General features: G+C 53.6%; 6 protein-coding genes across 6 annotated transcripts; 3 read left to right on the plus strand and 3 right to left on the minus strand.

Annotated features, from left to right (window-relative positions):
- Positions 1-20: 20 nt before the first annotated feature.
- PHYSODRAFT_320741 (hypothetical protein) lies at positions 21-1,830 on the minus strand (the record flags this gene model as incomplete). The annotated part of the gene is made up of 2 exons (XM_009515845.1): positions 21-757; positions 804-1,830. The coding sequence occupies 2 exons, from the start codon at positions 1,828-1,830 to the stop codon at positions 21-23; spliced, it is 1,764 nt and encodes a 587-aa protein (XP_009514140.1).
- Positions 1,831-2,459: 629 nt separating this feature from the next.
- On the plus strand, positions 2,460-2,942 carry PHYSODRAFT_320742 (hypothetical protein; the record flags this gene model as incomplete). Its single annotated transcript, XM_009515846.1, has 1 exon — positions 2,460-2,942. One exon carries the CDS (start codon positions 2,460-2,462, stop codon positions 2,940-2,942), a length of 483 nt encoding a protein of 160 aa, XP_009514141.1.
- A 522-nt stretch (positions 2,943-3,464) lies between these two features.
- Positions 3,465-5,092, minus strand: PHYSODRAFT_474455 (phosphatidylserine synthase; the record flags this gene model as incomplete). The annotated part of the gene is made up of 4 exons (XM_009515847.1): positions 3,465-3,797; positions 3,862-4,222; positions 4,296-4,462; positions 4,526-5,092. 4 exons carry the CDS (start codon positions 5,090-5,092, stop codon positions 3,465-3,467), a joined length of 1,428 nt encoding a protein of 475 aa, XP_009514142.1.
- A 2,050-nt stretch (positions 5,093-7,142) lies between these two features.
- On the plus strand, positions 7,143-8,910 carry PHYSODRAFT_320744 (hypothetical protein; the record flags this gene model as incomplete). Its single annotated transcript, XM_009515848.1, has 4 exons — positions 7,143-7,333; positions 8,070-8,274; positions 8,319-8,518; positions 8,577-8,910. 4 exons carry the CDS (start codon positions 7,143-7,145, stop codon positions 8,908-8,910), a joined length of 930 nt encoding a protein of 309 aa, XP_009514143.1.
- Positions 8,911-12,082: 3,172 nt separating this feature from the next.
- On the plus strand, positions 12,083-14,425 carry PHYSODRAFT_470498 (hypothetical protein; the record flags this gene model as incomplete). Its single annotated transcript, XM_009515849.1, has 9 exons — positions 12,083-12,127; positions 12,209-12,407; positions 12,502-12,569; positions 12,650-12,712; positions 12,776-12,859; positions 12,934-13,113; positions 13,188-13,298; positions 13,380-13,617; positions 13,683-14,425. The coding sequence occupies 9 exons, from the start codon at positions 12,083-12,085 to the stop codon at positions 14,423-14,425; spliced, it is 1,731 nt and encodes a 576-aa protein (XP_009514144.1).
- A 439-nt stretch (positions 14,426-14,864) lies between these two features.
- Positions 14,865-15,206, minus strand: PHYSODRAFT_420878 (hypothetical protein; the record flags this gene model as incomplete). The annotated part of the gene is made up of 1 exon (XM_009515850.1): positions 14,865-15,206. A coding segment is annotated over one exon (342 nt), but the record flags the coding sequence as incomplete, so codon positions are not given.
- Between the last annotated feature and the right edge of the window lie 943 nt (positions 15,207-16,149).

Below are 16,149 nucleotides of genomic sequence, written 5' to 3' on the forward strand. Positions count from 1 at the left end.
AATGCTTGTTGTAAGGCACCTTACCAAGGTATAACTGCAAATTGCCATTTCGTTTTTGTTAGATGATTGATATCTCGGTAGGCACCGCCCAGCCGCGTGGTGATCGATGCGTTGCTGTCTTTCTGTTGTCTAATGCCGCCGTTTGTGACGCTGGTCGCCGGGGCCTCTACTACCCCCAGCGCTTTCATCTCGACCCCTGCGCTTGCGAGAATCACGCTCTCGGGATCGCGAGCGTCCACCTCGGTCTCCACGATTGCGGCCTCCACGGTCTCTCTCCTGATCTCCTCCAGCTCCACGGCCTCCGCGCTCTCGAGGGCGTCCTCGATCACAGGCAGCATCGCGATCACGGCCGCCAGCGTCACGGTCGCGCCCACGCTCCCGGTCTCGATCCCTGTCGCGTCCTTGATCCTTGTCGCTAGCATCTTTGCCTCCAGCACCATCTCGACGTCCACTGCCACGCGATTCGTCTCGGCGCGGGCGATCACGGGATCTTGAGCGATCACGACGTCCGGCGCCACGGGGTTCATCGCGGCGTGGGCGGTCTCGGTCTCTGTCGCGCCCTTGATCCTTGTCGTTGGCATCATTTGCCCCAGCACCTTCGCGGCGTCCGCTGCCTCGCGGTTCCTCTCGGCGCGGGCGATCGCGGGATCTTGAGCGATCGCGACTCGCCTCTCTGGACCTGCCGCCACCATGCCGCCTGTCATCGCGATCGTCATTGCGCCCCCGATCATCGAAGCCGCCGCGGCCACCTCGGCCCCTGCCACCGCCAGGGCCGCCCATCCATGGCGGCCCTCTTCCCGGACCAGATCCCCACGGCGCGCCGCCCATCGGAGGCCCGTTCCAGTTCTGCTGACCCATGAAGCCAGGCGGCGGGCCCATTCCAGGGTGCCACCCGCGCGGGGGCGGGCCGCCCATGAACCCGCCTCGAGGCGGCGCGCCACCCATCGGAGGCATGCCATTTCCTCCAGGTCCCCATTCTCCAGGACGGCCATTCTGGTCATCCCCGCCCTCTTGCTTCATCTGTCCAGGGAATCCACGTGGAGGCATACCACCTCCCTGCATCTTTGCGTCTCGCTCTCGCATGGCCTGCTGCTGGTTAGCTGCACTCACTGCCTGTCTGGACGCCTGCTCCCTCGACTTCTCCACCGCCAGCTCGCGCCTCAACCGGAGCTGTCTCGCCGCGTACTCCCTCCAGCTGTGCTCGTCGAAGCCGTAATTGAAGTAGTCCGAGATATCCACACCGGGTTTCCGCCACGGCCTGTCCTCCAGCAGGTCGATGTCCACGTCGAACGCCGTGCGTCGTCCGCCAAACATGGCGAGGTCGTCCACTCCGTCCACCGCGGATCCGCCCAGTTCCCCCGCCTGGTTCGCGCCCGCAGCGCCCGACCCAGCGGCGCCAGGACCGCCATGCTGCGCGCCGCCGAAGCTGCCGCGCACGTAGCGATTGCCGCCGCCCGTGAAGCGCAGCGTGGGCTTGTTGGCGTGGTCCGTGCTGAGCACGATGGCCACGTCCTCGTCGTCCTCGTCATCGTCCGAGTCGGCCGCCGGGTCGTCGCCAGCCTTGACGCCAGCCGGTCCATGGCCCGCAGCTGCGGAGGCTGCGGCGGCTTCCGCCTGCGACGTGGCGGACGCGTTGAGCTTGATGGAGACGCCGCCGTAGAGCTCCTCGTCCTCGTCCTCTTCGTGCTCGTCCTTGGGCTTCTCGCTCTTGACGGGCGCGCCCTGACTGGCCTCCCACGTGGCGCGGGACTCCTCGGTCTTGGCCTCCTCCTTGACGCCGGCGCGCTGCGTCGTCACCAGCACATCCTCGCCGAAGTCCTCGTCCTCCATAGTGCCGCCGCTATAGGATATGAGCCAGCACCACTTGCACTGTCTTAGGGGATGTTGGTGTGCGGCACACCACTTGGGTCGCCGTTTTAAACCCGTGAGTGAGTTCGTATTTAGCCGGAGTGCGTGTCTTGCTGGTGATTGGCTCGCGGCCCGTTACACTTGCGATTTGTATGCTGGCGCCTCCGCGGCCAATAGTTTCGCGGCCCGCACGGCGCCCCAAGCCTCGCCGACTCACGCAGTTCTTCTTGTCTCGTTCGACTTTTGCAGGTAAGCGGCGCTGTTCGGCTGCGATATGACCGCCTCCAGAGAGGCCAATGCGGAGCGAGGGGATGGAACGTGGTGGTGCGCGTGACGCGCCGCTCGAAACTGGGACGGAGGCCGCGGATACGGCCGGCGGAGCGCAGGAATTGACGGAGATACAGGCGATTCAAGACTTTTTAGGCTACAGCTGAATGCAGCGCTCCGTCCCGGAAAGATCGCGGCGTTGTCAGTGCCGCCACCACTATAGTCACATCCGCGCTGCTGTCCCCCGTCGAACGCAGGCCTTGGAGCGCTCCAGCGATGCCTGGAAGTGCAGTTGCTAATGCGATTCTGGTGATCCTTATTGTGCTGCTGCAGTTTAGTCAAAGATGCCGCACTCCTTCGGTTACCGCGCTCGCACGCGCGACATGTTCGCGCGCCCGTTCCGTCAGAGCGGCATGATCAAGATGTCGACGTACCTGCGCACGTTCAAGGTGGGCGACTACGTGGACATCAAGGCCAACGGTGCCGTGCAGAAGGGCATGCCCCACAAGTTCTACCACGGCCGCACCGGCCGCGTGTACAACGTGACCAAGCGTGCCGTCGGCGTGCGTGTGAACAAGATCGTGGGCAACCGCATCATCCACAAGCACATCAACGTGCGCATTGAGCACGTGCACCAGTCCAAGTGCCGCCTGGGCTTCCTCACGCGCGTCAAGGAGAACGAGCTGAAGAAGAAGGAGGCTCACGCCACCGGCGTGCGCGCCCAGATCAAGCGCACCCCCGTGCAGCCCAAGGCCGCCTACACCCTGAAGGCCAAGGGCACGCAGCCCATCACCATGGCGGCGCAGCCGTTCGTGGACCTGATGTAAGCGGCTTTGGTGCTCTACACCTTTGCTGTGACGCACTGTTGGGACCTTGCGCAGTCAGTCGCCCCCGTGGGAGCGTCGGCAGTAACCCCAACGCGCTGGGCTAAATGAAAGAACGAGTCGAATCAACGGCGTCCTCCGCTCTTTTGTCTCTCGTCCCCGTGATTGTTCTTTGATCGGTTGCTACAGCGACACCTTTATTTGCAGATAGACAGCACTTGCTCTAGCCACATTCCGGCCTTTGTTATCATGGCCTTGTGGTCACCAAGATACTGCACGTTGGTGTCTTGGCAAGACACTAGTCTTGCAATATGTTGGAGAGGACCTATTCAAGCTTAAGATCCGCGACAATAATTTCATTAAAACTAAAATACTGACGCGGTAAAGTGAAGCCACATGAATGACTGTAGTCAAGCGGCTTCGTTTGGGTCGGCCTGGCGCCACTGCTATCTATCTAACTCAAAACTCTGCTTTTAACGCATTCACTTTCCCTCATCGCCGTGGAAAAGACAAAAACGATCAGCTTCAAAATGCCCACTGGGAAGTAAGGAACACTAGCGGCGTGAACGACGCCCAAAACAGCACGTCGAGGTATCCCCAGCCGGTAACGAGTCCACGTGCGCGGCGAGATGACGGTTGGCGGGGGGCATTGCGGAAGAAGAGTAGCATCCAGACCGAAAACATAATCACGAACGCCAGGATCGGGTACATGACGAGCGGCGGCGGAGGTTGCGTGAACAAAACTCCGTTAGCCGAGAACTTGACCCACACCAGAATCTCGAACGTCGCGATTGACAAGATCATCCACGAGTTCTGCCCCAGACGCCAGCATTCTGGGTTTGTGATGAACTCGTAGTACTAAAGACATAACACCATGTTAGACCTCGCAACAAGGTAGGATGAGCGATGTATCAAACCTCACCTCAGCAGCTGCAGGAATGCCGATCAGGAACACAAGGAGCAGTCTGTACGAGTTGAAGTTGCTCTCCTTGGGGATGCTGAGCGTCGTGAGCATGAAGAAGGCGTTCAGCTCCGTAATGAGACACAGCAGCATCGCGAACACGATCTCCGCGAAGCGCTTGAAGCTCGAGAACACCTCCCAGTGGTATTGCTCCCAGCTGAACGGGGTGAACTGGTTGAGCGCCAAGCGGAAGTAACCCATCTTCTTGCCGCGGCGACCGGACCAGTCGTACTCCTTCGACTCCAGCAGCCACAACGTCACACGACCGAGGCACATACCGAGCATGTTCGCTCCCAGCATGTCGAGCAGCAGCGAATCCCACCTGCAAGGGCAACAAAAGTCAGCTCAGTTTGACTACAGTACCCCCCACCCAATTGAGTGTAACCGCTTCGTACCAGCACTCCTGGAAGTCTGGAATCACGAACTGGAATGCCAGCTCCAGGATCTCAAAGGCGATACTCAGCACCCAGCAGAACCTCCAGTCGCGGAACATGCACATCTTGCCCCACCAGCCCGTCACATGCGCCAAGAACCAAATGCTCGACACGCCGCGCATCAACGACTACAATAAATTAGCATCACATCACCACTAAACAATAAACCTTCGCAGACTTCTCTCCATTACCTCCGAGTTGATCTCGCATTGCAGCTGCGCCGGCACGACCGTCTTGGGGCGACTGCCGACTTCCGGGAAGATGTACTGCATGGCCTTCATGGCGCCCTCCCGGTTCTGCACCAGCATGGCCGCCAGTAGCAGCAGGTACACGACGGAGCAGCCGTGCACGACGCGCCACACGCCGGGGTGCGGACGCATCATGAGCCCGTCGCGCGTCTGCAGGAAGCAGTAGACCAGGAAGATGAGGATGGCGGCGAACAGCGCGTTGCGCACGTTCTGCACGGGGTCCTGCGAGTCGTGCGTGAACGAGTAGTACGAGAAGCCCGCCACCACCAGGAGCAGCACGAAGATCTGGCGCGGCTGCTCCGGGAACAGCAGCAGGCCCTCGACTTCGTTGCCGTGCGTGGCGCGGAACGTGTTGTACGACCAGCTCTCGGGTCTCGGGCTGCTGCGCTGCGAGTCCGGCGACGACTTGGTCACGGGCCCGTCCGAGGTGTCCTGTGTGTCCAGCGCAGGCATGGCCTTGCCCTTGCGCTGGCGCAGAGAGGAGCTGCTACTGGGGTCTTCCGTCGCCATCGGGGTGGGGGGCTCGAGCTCGGATCGGATAATGAGTGCCCTTGGAGGGTGTCCGTTCACTTTTTGACGCAAAGACGCGGTAAGTTTGGCATGGTTAATCAGGGTGGGGGTTTCAGCGAATGGGAGGAGAGGAGAGATGTGATTGGTGCAAAACGATTATGGCAACTTTGCGACAACTTACCGAATTTGTTTTGTAGAGGGATACACCAACCTATGGGATACAGGATAGTATTAGCCAATCACAATTGTGCCTTCAGATTGACTGAGGGATACACCAGTTTCAAGCCAGTAATTTTTGCACGCTTGGCCGCTCAGCGCGCGATCATTACTGCAACGGTGCGGGCGCCACCAAGTCACCCTCGCCTGTCTGGAGGTCAAGGCAGGTGGAAAACGACGCGGGCCCTGCTGCAATGAAGAAGGCTATTGTCGAGCACCTGAGACTACACTGCAATGTTTGTTTCACTGTAGATACGTTCTTTCCGGGTCTACCTACAGAAAAGTATCAAGGGAGAAGAGTAGTGGTGTTAAGATGGGCTCGTCGTTTAGCTCTATAGCTGCTGGGGGTGCTTCTGTCGGCGGCAGGCACAAACGCAAAGCTTGCTGTACTGAGCTTCGATCCAAGTTGGGGTGGTGGCGGCGAACAAGCTAGTAAGCTGGGCTGTGTCGGCAGCCGCATTGGTGAGATTCGGCCTTGAGAGACTTGAGGTAGAGTGCTCAGTTTAGTAATTTTGATAAATACATCTGGGCGTCCGGTGCCGATTCGTTTTTTGAGCAAAATCGGGCGTCTGGTATTTTAGCTCCGGTAGGGTGTATCCCACTACAAAACAAATTCGGTATTATGGGGAAGTGGTACAGTAATTTACCTCAATAGCGCAGTCGTGGTATCGAATACCCTGCTGAAACGAGTATCTGTGCACACCCCAAATCGAGCCAATGAGAGTTCAGCTAGCCTCTCCTATGCAATTATCTTAGAGAATGTATAAATGTAGCCATTGCGCTATTGAGGCAAATTACTGTATTGCCGTTTGCAGATATTTTGGCCCTCGCGTGCTTATTACTTATCTCGTTTACTAGTATAGCAGCAGCCTCACAGCGAATACTCGCCCCGGTAGCTAGAGGGGGCATTGCTTCGGCAAATGTATTATCTTACCTTCTCAGCACCGCCTCCCAGCACCCTTCATGCGCACGTTCTTAACCAAATTGGTTTCAGAACATATCCTCGATGCAGCTAGTCAAGCTGCTTCGTTTGGGTCGGCCACTGCCACGAAAAGCATCTTCGGCCTCATGAGCATTACGAGCCTCTTTCAATGATATGTATCTAACTCAAAATCCGCTTTTGACGCATTAATCTCGGCCATCGTCGTGGAAAATACCATTGATAAAACCAATTTCATAGCAAATAGGAAGCTCAATTTATGCTTGGTAGGATTAGTCCCCCCATGGATATCTCACATAAATTGCAAAATAATATGTAAATATTACTGAGTACTAACTACTCTACCATCTACTGTAGTTCATGTACCATGGTATTGGTAATAGTGGATAGCTGCTAGGTAGCCGAGGTAAGCCAACCGCCTGAGTCTGTTGCTTTCGTATTTTCGCTCAACTCAGATATTAGTGATAATATCTTTCAAAATAAGAAAATAGCACCAATATTAATTGGGGAGGGCTGGCGAATTGGAGAGTCCATTCAATGTATTGCAATTTGCTTAGACCTGGTCTCCATGCTACAGTAGAAAATAAGCAATCGAATCCAAATCATTGTTAGTGGCTTTGGTATTGAACACTCCGTGCATGGCCGGGGTTAGAAGGATGGTGCTTTGATTCGTATTTACGTATACTTGCTACTACTGAAAACTGCCATTTAACCTAACTATATTGTTTTTGAATGACTCAGCGATTGCTTGTTAGTATGCTGGGATCAAGTAAACGCATTCGTCATCACTGATGTCAAAGGGTTGTCCATCGAACTCTCTACAGTAGCTAGCAGTCGCAACTTTCGTTCATTTTGGAATTTACCACCAACCAAGTCAAGCACTCCACCACCACCATGGCGCCTGCAAGTACCGAGGACACCAAGTCTGCTGGCATGACCTACCGGTTCCTGGGAAATTCAGGACTCCTTGTGTCCAAGCTCGGACTGGGGAGCTTGATGCACGCCAAGGAGGAAAACACACCGGAAGCCTGGTACGAGATGATGAAGCTGGCGTTCAAGCACGACATCAACTTCTTCGACAACGCGTCGCGGAAAGGAACATGGGCAGACCACTTTAAAAGTGGCAATTGTCAATTTCTCCACTTTTTGCTTTAAAGTGGCACATTTCTCGGCAGGAAGTGGAAAAAGTGGAATCCATACAATACCCAAGTATAATTATTAACCGTCTGGCTAAGTACGAGCCTAAAGGTGGCAGACACATTGCAGGTCAGTAGTAAGTACTTAACCCCTATCTATGGATACCTTTTGTGTTAGACTGCGAGCTCGCTGTGCATCGGATCGCTGCCCCCGCTGCCACTTCCAAACCTCGTTTTACATCGATCAAAATACGTAAATGTATAAATTGACAACAGCGGCAACCGCATACCTGCATACGCGTGCCGGCATGGTGTCCCCCTTCGTGGCTGTACGGAAACCCCGTCTTGCTTCCTAGCTTCGTTTACCGCATAGTACACCTATGACGCCTTTGCGTCGATGAATCTTACTGCTTGCGTTGATGAGCTATAACGTGCGAACTTCGCTATTGCCTCAAGTGTATTTCGCTACGAATAGAAGCACAGTCGTGTTCGTCGACTCCAACAGCATTTTCGCAGTTTCCGCCATGTATGGCATGCATCTGTACTGTGTCAGCGCCCTTTTGACAGCTATGTAAGTGCTATTGTGCGTGGTATCGTTCAGAAGGGACTCCAAAATTTGCTCCACCTTTAAGGTTCGCCAGAAAGTGGAAAAGGTGGAATTTTTTTAATTTTGCCACTTTGAAAGTGGTCTGAACATGGGTTTTGCTGTGCAGAAGGGCATCGATGAAGGCATCTGGAGCCGGGAGGACCTCGTGATCGGCACCAAAATCGGTCTGGGGACGAAGGCGTTCCGGGATGCTTCGGGGCCAAACGACCGAGGCTTGACACGCAAACACATCATTGAAGCATCCAAGGCCTCGCTCAAGAGGTTCGATCTCGAGTACGCCGACGTCATTACTGCATTCGGCCCGATGTGTTCACGCCCATGGAAGAGACCGTGCGTGCCATGAACTTCGTCCTTGAGCGGGGCTGGGCGTTCTACTGGGGCACCAGCCAGTGGAGCGCGGCTCAGATCGTCGAAGCTTGTGACGTTGCGGACCGCCTCGGCCTCATTCGCCCCGTTGTGGAGCAGTGCGTCTACAATCTGCTGGACCGCACGAAGGTGGAGTTCGAGTACTTTGACCTGTACAGGAAGTACAAGCTCGGTCTCTCGACTTGGGCTCCTCTCTGCGGCGGACTGCTCACGGGCAAGCAAGGGCTCTCGCATGGACGGCCCCATGCATAAATTCCTCGTGCCGGATTTCGCGGAACGCCAAGCCAAGGCGGACAAACTCCAGTCGGTAGCTGCAGCGCTTGACATTTCCCTGACTGAGCTCGCTTTGGCGTGGTGCATCAGCAACGAGAACATCTCCACGGTCATGGTCGGGGCCAGGAACTTGGCGCGATTGGAGCTGAACATGAAGGCACTGCCTGCGGTCGAGAAGATCACGCCAGAGGTCAAGGCCCAGATCGACTCGCTGGTGCCGTTTGTGCCGCAGCCCCCAAAGTCCGATGGATTGGAGAAGCGACGCACGAAATTCCTCTAAGGCGCTGATTGGGAAAGCGGCGGACCAGAGTGCACTCAGCTACAGCAATGAAGGGTGTCGACAAACCTTCGACATGAAGCAGCAGCATGCAGTTATTGATCTACTGCGGCTAATAGCTAAGTTCCACTCACTGAATAAAACCTGTATTGAGCTGAATCTTGCTTCGAGTGCGTGATATGCTGACTGAGCTGAACCCTCGCCATTGCCAACTTCATTAAGCCCGCCTCTGATCTTTCAAGAGACAGGTGCGCCTATGCTACCTGTTTAGGGAAGCGATTCAAGCAGTGGCGATCACGGTGGGCGGACTGGAGCCCCAATGATTCTCCAGCACTGTACAAATGTCAATCGCCAATAGTAGCACAATACAAGCCACCAGTACGCTTACATTCATCACATCGAGCTCCTTTCGCACCAGTAGCCGCTTGGACTCGGGTAGGATATACTTGGACAACGAAGACACATAGCCCCCCCCCCTACCAAATTTTGGTCCCTCCCAAAGCCAGCACCGGGTCCCCGAGGAGTAAACAGCGAGAAGTTTGTCACACTCCGGGAATAAGTAAAATAATGTCCCCATCAAGTGCGAGACCGATCTCGACGCCCCTGGAACATTGAAACGTCAGCAAAAACCCAGTCTACAAAGTCCCGGTGTACTCGGTGTAGTTAGAGATCTTCGGATACAGCCCAGTCATCAAATTTCAGGATGCCAGGACAATTGCGCTGTTCGTAGCATCGAACTGGTCGGCATATGCCTCCAAAATGCCGTAGAATGTGCTATCCTATAGAGGACGGCCCATCGACACCAACGACGTCAACGCTCCTACGTCATTATCTTGAGTCACAACGAACTTGTACGCCGAAGCAACCAGGACTGCAAAAATTCCCCTGTACGATGATATTTGTGGATACGCTTGTTTGCCCGAACGAGGGCGAAGCGAAATACTTCCGCAAAATTTACTTTGCGAGGACCGGTGAAATGACTTCACTCGCCGAGTCAAGCGCAAAATTCACCAACTGGGCGGCGTCATGAGTCTCAGTCGACTTGTTCACAATAAACTTCTTATCTAAACCTCCAGCGATATCTGACAATTTATTTTCTACTGATCCATCAGCTCCGTCTTTTGTAGATTCTTTAATCCACTCGTCACCAACAGATGACCAATTTTCGATAGCGTAGCTATAGTTTGCCTCCAACCGGAGACTTAAGCGGTATGAATTTGTCCTTGAACCGAACAGCCACAACATTCTAAGCTCCTCGCGTTGCTGTGCTTCGTCTGCCAGCTGAAACAACGTAAGAACTGTCGTTTGCGCCCCTGCGGATGTTTGAGATAATGCAACATAAGGTTGCATTATCGGTTATAGAGCCATGTGAAACAACAGCAATGACAGTTCTACAGCAATTATTTTACAGCATAGCAGCGCAAACTCCGGTTCATTAGAGCTCAGAGCATGCTTTCGGCGATAAGCTAACCAGGCAGCAGCACTAATAAAGAGGGGTGATCAGTTAATCAATGTAATCTGCGAAGAATCGACCGTATCTGAGCAGCAAGCGAGCAGGGTCGTCGTCGTAACGGCTAAGTTAGTTTACACAAGTGACTGTCATTTCTACGATACGATATCTACATGTACATTTCGGATGCCACAGCAGCAGCAATGATAAACCGTCGTTGAGTAAACAAAATTATCGCTATTGATTAATGATAGTGGGTGCAGACTGTTTGTTGCGAGCCGATTTCGAAGTGAGGAGAGCTAAACGGCGTGGAAGTCAGTATAGCAATTCTACAAAATCAAGTTGCAGGCGTCACAATTGGACATATAGCCCCGATAACCCGAGAAAAATAAACAAATTATACATTCAACTGAACTGAAGTTCAGTCTGGCAGCTTGAAGCTGTGCAAGTATGCAGCATGAATATCTGTAGTGTGAGTTCATGTAGATCCGCCACGGCAGATCGAGCAGCGTAAGCGACCCAGCAATTGGACGCATGGTACTTCACAATACAAAAATTAGAGCATGTGCTAAAATTCAAGAACTTCTTCACGCAACGCTCTTGTACAGCTACTACATAGTACACTAGTAGTAAATAAAGTTTTCTACTCTACAGGTTTTGGGATACAGTAATAAAAAGCGACCGAACTGCGAACACCGCGGGCCAAAGCCCGCAAACCAGTATTTGAAATAATCGGCGGGAACCCGGGTACCCATCGGGACCCCGGTTCCCCCAAAACTACCGGTACACATGTATGAGCAAATGTATTGAAGTGTTGGTCTATGACCTACATAGAACGCAGCTAAAGCTCAGTAGGGGAACGGAAGGTTAATTCACCTTCGCCCTCGTCCTGTGTCTCTCCACGAAAATCCAGACGCTTGCCTTGTGCAGCGGTACAGTGCTTCCCGGTCTTATCGCTGTCCTCCTGCTCATGAAAGATAAACTTGGACATGGTAAGGTATGTTATTTGGGTCTATTCAGTACCGGTGGCATATTTTGAGGGTAGTCCTTCATCGACAGCACTTAGAGCATCTCCAGCGGTGGGTCTTATCCTAAGACGTAACAGGGTCTTTGAGACCACAATTTTACAGTTGAGACCCGCGCAGACCGACTTACTTCCAGCGGGCTAAAGCGAGTCTTATAAGTCCATTCCCGCATGTGAAAATTGCATTCAGTCTTGGTGCAATCTTTTAAATACGGCGACTCTTCAGTTTTGTATGGGTGGCATTAAGATTGTGGTCTTATTTTAAGACCCGAAAGCCAATCTATAGGTCCCGGTGAAGTTAAAACCTGCAATAGGACCTTCTGGTGGAAGCCTTAAATCTCGGCCAAGTCTTAACAGCGTTACTTTTAGGATAAAACCGTGTTTGAGACCAACCGCTGGAGATGCTCTTAGGTATGAGGGTTTAACTTGACCAATATGGAGACCAAAAATAAAATAAATAATTCGCGATTTGGTCGGTATCATTTGCGGGAACCCGGGTTCCCGCCAATTGTTTCATTTGTTATTCGATGAGATCGATGAGATTTGAAATGATGGTATATGAAATATCTGATTGATATCGCAATTTTCTACCTAAAATAATATTGAATATTGTGCTTTGATACCCACATATCAAAGCGTCGTACTTACAGGGAGGAATCCAAGTCATTTCCACTTTTCGTGACTCTTCACCAGATTAGGCGATGGACGCTCCGATGGACGACGCCGCCATGGAGCAGTACGCGGACGTACGTGCCTTGGTTGCCCTCAATGCGCTGTGATCTCGGTGCAGACTGGTGACCGAGCTCGCTCTTGCTTGTGGTGCGCAGTGGCTGGACAATTTGGAGAAGACCGACCCGGAGGGCTACAAGCAGTTCATCGCCACGATGCAGAGCCAGCTGCAGGCTGCGGGGCTGGGACCCGAGCATGGGGGAGGTGCTCCGCAAGGTGGCGCGGATGCGGCGCTGTTCGACATGCTCAAGAGCACTGCAGGTGCACGGGGAGGAGCCGCAGACGCCAATTCGCCAGGTGCGACCGACTGCAGGACGAGAGAGAGAGCAGCCTGGGGCTATTACTCATCTGCGTGTTGTGGTGTATTGGGCAATTAATGGGGGGGGGGCAGATTTCAAGCCGCTGTTCCCTGGGGACAAGGTCATGGGGGAGGACGGCTTGAAAGCGACTCCGGAAGGGGTACGTGATAAATTATTTGGTGGCTACTGGGGCCGACGCAACAGCCAGGAGACTCACATTTGGCAATTGGTGGTTGGTAGATGTACATCGATGTGAAGCCTGGCTTCGTGATGAAGACGAATGACGTCAAGAGCAAAAAGAAGGTGAGACGGGGTATGAAAGGGGTATAGCTACTGTAGCTGCAAGTTCTGATCCGGCTGCTACAGGTATTCGTGAACGTAGTGTACGCCGACGAGATCCAGGGATTCTCGGAGAAGAAGAAGCTGGACGACGAGGGCAAGGAACAAGAGGTAAGATAGCCTCCCATATATTTATCGGGATGGTGAGCAGCACTAAACAATAGCTTATTTTCTGTTCTGTGTAGGGGATTCATGTGCCACTGAGCCTGGGTGCTCCGCACGAGGTGAAGGACAAGAAGGGAGTGAGCTCGCTGGCTTTTGACGTGGCTGTGAACACGAAGGTCGTCGAAGACTGCCAAGCAGACAAAACAGGAGCCTTTCGTAATTTTGTGTGCGAGCTGGCGATCGAGTACATTGATCAAAAGGTGCGGAAAATAGTCTTCTCCTCGTGAACTACCTACTGTCCGCTAAGCGAACTGACGTCGTCTACTTCGAATAGTACAAAATCAAGCTTGACGACCGCTACAAGCTACCGCGACTGACGTACCGCGGCGAGCTTCCTCCTCCCAAACACTACATTCGTAAAACCCAGGCACCAATTATCCAAGAAGTCGCTGCGAGCCACTCGACAGCTTCTAAACAGACGCGTAGCGTGAAACCAGCAGCAAATAAATCGTCCAAGGCACCGAAGACGGCTACAGCGAAGTGCGAGCTGTTCGAAAAGCACGGCAGTGAGCCCACGGTATGCTCGAGACTTCCGTCTATTATGAAGGGTAGCACGCCTCTGTCACCTGAGGTTCTGCAGCAGGCGGGCTCTCAGTTGATTGTGTCTGTTCGGTTTGAGAACGAAGTGAAGACGGCCACTGATGTCGACTTGGAGCTGCATGCTGAGCTGTTGATCGTCAAAGCTGCTACTCACCACGATTTAGGTAAGTCCTATTCTTGCCCGGTGTTGGTGTTGCGGAGACTAACAGTTCGATGCATTCTCTTGCAGAAATCTTCCTTCCGTACCCAGTCGAAGTAAGTTCAGCGAAGGTTTGCTTGAATCGATCCCGAAATTCCATGGAGATTACACTCACCATCGACAAGTCATGGGATGCTGTCAAACCTGACAGCGGCTCAGCGCCCTGGTTGCTTGCACGCGCGCTAGAGGAAGAAAATGGAGCTGAGACTCAAGATACCGCGTCATCCGCGACTGATTCTGCCCAACCGAAGCCTAAGTCTCTTGTAGAGATGTTCCACCTCGCCAACGCTGCTGATTCTAACGAGTCTCTGGTTGGGAACGGATCTGCATTGAAAGCAACACCACGGTGGGATCCTGTTATGGAGGACGAAGAACTTCCCGAGGACCGATTCCACCGCAAGGACATGATGTCCATGCACATTTTGGAGCAACGGAGGATCGAACGGGAGCAAAAGGCGAAGGAGGCAGAAGATAAACGCAAGAAGCGGCGGGCCGAGGTCGAGGAAATGCAGGAGAAGGCAAAAGCGGCCGGCAAATCGTGGCGTGAGATGTACCCGACCGAGCCGGAGACGACCTATATCGACGTGGAGGACATCGTGCGCCAGGAAAAGGACAGACTCGACCGCCATCAGCAGCAGAAAGAAGAGGAGGACCCCACTGCGAAAGAGTGTATGGCGACGGAGGATGCAAAGCGAGCAGCCGCAAAGTGGTCAGTGAACAACAAGCACGACAACCTCAACTTGCAATCTGCACTGGCGTTTGATCTCCTCTAAGGGAAGTGCAAACACGAGCCACCGGTATGTGAGTTATCTGGCAAAGCCCGGCGGATAGATGTACGAGCCCGTCAAGTATACGCTGTACATCCACAACCAAATACCAACGGTTGTCAATGGCCATCGATAGGTACCTCCAAGGTCTGAAAATACACAGAAACTTTCTGTTGCTGCCGGACGATGATAACTCCAGCAGGAAGATATGCTAAGCAAATCAAACAATAAAAGCAGTGCAGCAAGCAAAAAGTGATTAAGCTTACCAGTAGAACGTGACTGCTATGCGTATCTAGCCATAACTGCAGTAGACTGCAGCTGTCATGTCGTGTCTCGTTCGGGCAGGTATTCACGCGAATAGGAGGTGAATGTCGTTGCCGAGAGGATCTCGATTCATGAAGTTCGCCTCCAGTCTGTGCGGGCAGTCGGCGATCCCCACGAGGAATGTCGTGGCGAGGTGGGCTGTTGGGTGTGCCGTCTCCATGCCTCTCTGCATGAACGGGTGGGCCTCCACTGCGCTCAGCCGCTCCCGCATGGCCACCATCCGCCTCATGTCGGCGGCGATGGCCATCACGCCACCGAAACTGGAGCCATGCGAGTGAGCGATGTGATCGACAATGTCGACCGTGAGCGACTCGCAAGTCATGCCAGGGGGGCGGACGCGCAGCCAACCTGGCGTTCGAGGCGCTCCGGGCGCTCCGGCGACGAGCGCGTTCGCCGTTGTGACGAACTGCGCGAGATCCTCGTAGTGCCATTTAAAGACGACCGCGGGGTCAGCCTTCACAATGTGAAGTTCACATGCCACCACAGTACACATGTGAGGTGCGTCGGGATTAGTCATAAGGGAAGTAAGCAACTGCAACGGTGTACCACGTCGACTGTGGCAGCTCGAGTCGCGCTTCTGCTGGAGCGCCGGGGTCTTTTCGGCGGCGCAGGTGGCGGGTCGGCGCTTACTCGTATCCAGTAGGCTCTGGGAACGACGAGGCCCCATCGTCGCCAGCCTCTTCTCCTGTAGGCGCTGGGAGCGCCGCATCGTCCAAGCCTGGAAGCTTCCGGCTGACGTGCTCTGGAGAAAAATGTCAAATGGCGATAGCGATGACTTTTCTCAATCGACTCGAGATGATACAAATTTTCAAACTGTAACAACACAAGCTTTGTCAGGAGGAAACAGAATCGACACAACGCAGCAAGTTAGCGCTTGGAGGACCAACGTGGTCCCCCAGCAAGGAGTTCCGCCGCACATCTCCCATCATCATTTTACAGCTCACACACACTGTCAACCCGCCGGCACACGCCTAAAACGAGCAAGGCTATAGCAAGTTTGGAGAAGTGGCAAACAAGAGAAACTCAAATCAAATGAACGCTTGAGAAATATTTGCAGCTTGACATACCCATGTGTATAGTTACCATAAGCTTAGGTAATTTTTGGAGGGTCTGTGTCGATGATAGCTATACTATAAGTATTCATGGCCATGCCAGTGCATAAAGCAGAAGTCGAAAGTGTGATCCACAGGAGACACTTACGGATCGTAGTTACGGGAAGCTATGTAGTAGTTCTCACGCCAACTTTTACAGAGACATTGAGCAGACTATTTTTTATGAGCCCTTTAATTCCAAAGCTGCTTTGCCACGACTACCGGGGAGTCTAACGCTTTGGTCGCCACGACCGCTACGCACGACAAAATTGCCTTGGGGGGGATACGGCGCGATCTTGACTAGAGGTCGTGGAC

The sequence above is a fragment of the Phytophthora sojae genome (genome assembly GCF_000149755.1).
Source record: "Phytophthora sojae unplaced genomic scaffold PHYSOscaffold_1, whole genome shotgun sequence".
Lineage (NCBI taxonomy): Eukaryota > Oomycota > Peronosporomycetes > Peronosporales > Peronosporaceae > Phytophthora > Phytophthora sojae.